The following is a 3,219-nucleotide window of genomic DNA, read 5'->3' on the forward strand; positions in this document are numbered from 1 at the left end:
CGTCGGCCTATCGTATAAACGAGAAAATTGCAAAGGTAAACTACCTGCCAAGATCGCACGGTGAGTTAATGCTGGTAGTAAAAATCAAGACCAGACGTGTTCGCCCCGGCCCACCCTCCGCCGCATTCCGCGTTTGTTTTCTCTCCTAGTGGACGAGTGCTCCTCGGACTACGCAGTCGTGCTCCCGGTGATCGGCGCCGTGGTACTTGCCCTCTGCTTCCTGGGTCTATGCGTCTGTGTGACCCGCCTGCGGCGGCGGTCAGCAGCATACCAGAGGATCTGATTGGCGCCTGTGGGAAACGGAAGTGACGGAGTTCAGAGAATTCTTCCATGTCTCCAACAGACTGAGGCTGTCCCGCAGAGCAGGGGTCTTTGGGATGGTGGAATCCGTTCCGTTGTACACAAACCAAGTGAACCGTGTTTGTGATTCAAATTCCAGCAGCACGTCAATCTCTAAATCTTTTTTTTATTTATCCACAAAAGGCAGTGAGTGTTGCAGAGTATTTTCTAGTTTTCTTCACAATATTTTAACCACGCATAGGCAACATTCGAGCAGCATTGAGTTAACACGATGTATGTGAAAGGGCACGTGCCTCCAAATCATGCAGCAGAGCCTCCGTGGTATGTAACGCTCCCTTCTGTCTGCACCTATCAAATGGACTTTCCGTGCTTTCACAACTTGTGCTTATTTCATGTACCTATGTCCGGGTTGATACTCACTTCCTTTTCCTCTTTAATTTTTTTTTTAGTCATCGAAAAGAACAAGGTAGGGACGGTGGTGCGTGTGTGTAGTCCCAGAGCTTAGGAAGCTGAGGCAGGAGGATCGAAAGTTCAAGGCCAGCCCGGACTACAGAGTAAGAACCTGTCTCAGAACAAACCAACACACACACACACACACACACACACACACACACACTTTTAGGGGTCTTGTATTTGTGATACTCAGGATTGAACCCAGGGCCTTGTGCATGTTACTGTTTGTTTGTTTTCCTCGAGCACTTTACCATTGAGCTGCCCCTCCCCAGCCCTTTTTACTATATTTCTGAGACAGGGTTGAGACTAAGTTGCTCAGGCTGGCCCCGAACTTGCTTCAGTCTCCCAAGTACTGAGACTACAGGTGTGACGGATGCTGCCTGGCTTGTCTGGGTCTTTATAGGAAGCCAACTAGAGGAACAAATCAGCTTCTATTTTCTGTCTTGATGCTAAGAATTCACTGTCTACAGACAACGGATTTTTTTTTTTTTTTTTTTTTTTTTTTTTTTTTTTTTTTTTTTTTTTTGTCTTTTTGAGACAGGGTCTCACTATGCAGTTCAGGCTGGCCTTGAGCTCACTTTGTAGCCCAGGCTGGCCTCGTACTTGTAACGATCCTCCTGCCCCAGCCTCTGGAGTGCTGAGATTACAGACGTGCGCCACCACACCCGGCTAAACAACAGAATTTAGTAAGCATGCAACGGTAATCACAGACCTTAATTACTGAACCTGTACGCCCAACTCCAGGCTGAGCAATTTACCTCCATCCCATTTAAGCCTTACAATGTACAGAAGAGTAAACACAGGGGAGTCGAATCACCTAAGTGTCGCCCACCTAACAGGCGGCAGAACCGGACCTAGAATTCACGTCGGCCTGGTTCCGAGGTCTTTGACCTCTTCCCACACCAAGGTGCCTGAGAACAGTGACACCAAGCGCTGCCTAGAGTCTGGCACCGGCTAATGAAACCGCCCGCTCCCCTGAAGGCTGCTGAAGGGCTCTACAAAATGTTAGTTGCCCGCTAATAGTTTAACGAGGAGGGAAAGGAATAGACTTCTCAACGTATGTTTCATTTCCTCAAAAAAAGTGAAGTCCTCTCAACTTTAACCAATCTTCCTTTCTTGAATGTAGCACGCCCTCTTGTGGTCATTTGCTGCTTCTGCTCTTTAGCGCTACCGTTCTGCTGTAGTTTGAATTGCATTCCGCCGGGTTTTCTCCCATGGAAAGGACCTAAATCGGCTCACCAGCAGCAGAGTGTCCCACGTACCTGAGGGACAGCTCAGGTTGACCTAGACAACATCTTAATTTCCCTGAGTGGTTCGCTTATAAGTCACTAGGGTCAGCAGGGCCCCAACTTTTGTCCTGATAGAATATGGAATTGTATTAAAAGGTTTCACAATAAAACTAAGTTTAGAGATTCATTCATGTCATTTCTTATCCATTTTTTGTGCTACATACAATTTTCTATACAATCTTCTTTGTGGCAGGCTCTTATATGCAAGTTTGTTTGTTTGTTTGTTTTGTCTTTTTTTGAGACAGGGTCTCGCTGTGCAGCTCAGGCTGGCCTTGAGCTCACTTTGTAGCCCAGGCTGGTCTCAGATTCACAACAATACTCCTGCCTCAGCCTCCCAAGTGCTGTAACTACAGGCATGTGCCACCATGCCCGGCCTTGAATCAACAAATTAAATCATCTTTCACTAGTTTCTTTTATTCTGTGCTCCACTACCCATATTATTTCTATGTAGGAAGACCTTAGGGAGAAACTTAATTCCTGAGAAGATAAACCACATCAAAGGCACAGGTTAGATCTCAACTTTTTTTTTTTTCCTGGGGCCAGGTCTCGCAGTTCAGGTTGGCCTTGAGCTCACTGTGTAGCCCAGGCTGGCCTTGAACTCAAGCGATCCTCCTGCCTCAGCCTCCTGAGTGCTGGGATTACAGATGTGCGCCACCACACCCATATTAAATCACACCTCCTATTCCGGACACACCTGGCACATTACTCTTACTGCAGTGTTGCGTAGCTTGCCCATTCTCGCAGACACCACTGATGAAGGGCTTACTCAGAGAGCTCGAGGCCTCACTTGAAAACGCTACTACATCGAGGATGTGGGCCTCCATGCATGGGTGCATTTGGGGCGTATAGAGTGAGGATATAAACCCCAGAAAGCAAGCCCAGGTGCCTCACAAGCCCACACAGGAAAGAACCTCCCAGGGGCTGCATCATTTCCAACCAAGACAAGCTCCTGTGCATGTGTAACCCCCGCAATGACACCCCAAGACAGGCAAAGGCCCCACTGACCTTAGGCAGTGAACTAGCTTTGCCAATGATAGTAACACACAGATCCCCAGAACACATGGTTTCTGTCTTAGTTACTTTTCTCTCGTTGCTGAGACAAAATACCCAACGCCCAAAATGAAGGAAGGAAAGGTTTATTTAGCTCACAGTTTGTGGAGGTTTCAGTCCATACTTG

The 3,219-nt window shown here is 47.4% G+C and overlaps 1 protein-coding gene across 1 annotated transcript in view; it reads left to right on the forward strand.

Annotated features, from left to right (window-relative positions):
- The window catches only part of Lamp3 (lysosomal-associated membrane protein 3), a 29,574-nt gene extending 28,899 nt beyond the window's left edge, over window positions 1-675 (forward strand). The window contains exon 6 of the mRNA XM_005383370.2: window positions 150-675. Coding sequence (XP_005383427.1) covers window positions 150-283 — 134 coding nt within the window. The 3' untranslated portion in view covers window positions 284-675. The remainder of the gene's footprint in view (window positions 1-149) is intronic.
- The last annotated feature ends 2,544 nt before the right edge of the window (window positions 676-3,219 follow it).

The sequence above is a fragment of the Chinchilla lanigera genome, unplaced genomic scaffold (assembly GCF_000276665.1).
Source record: "Chinchilla lanigera isolate Chin_1 unplaced genomic scaffold, ChiLan1.0 scaffold00019, whole genome shotgun sequence".
Taxonomy (NCBI): Eukaryota; Metazoa; Chordata; class Mammalia; order Rodentia; family Chinchillidae; genus Chinchilla; species Chinchilla lanigera.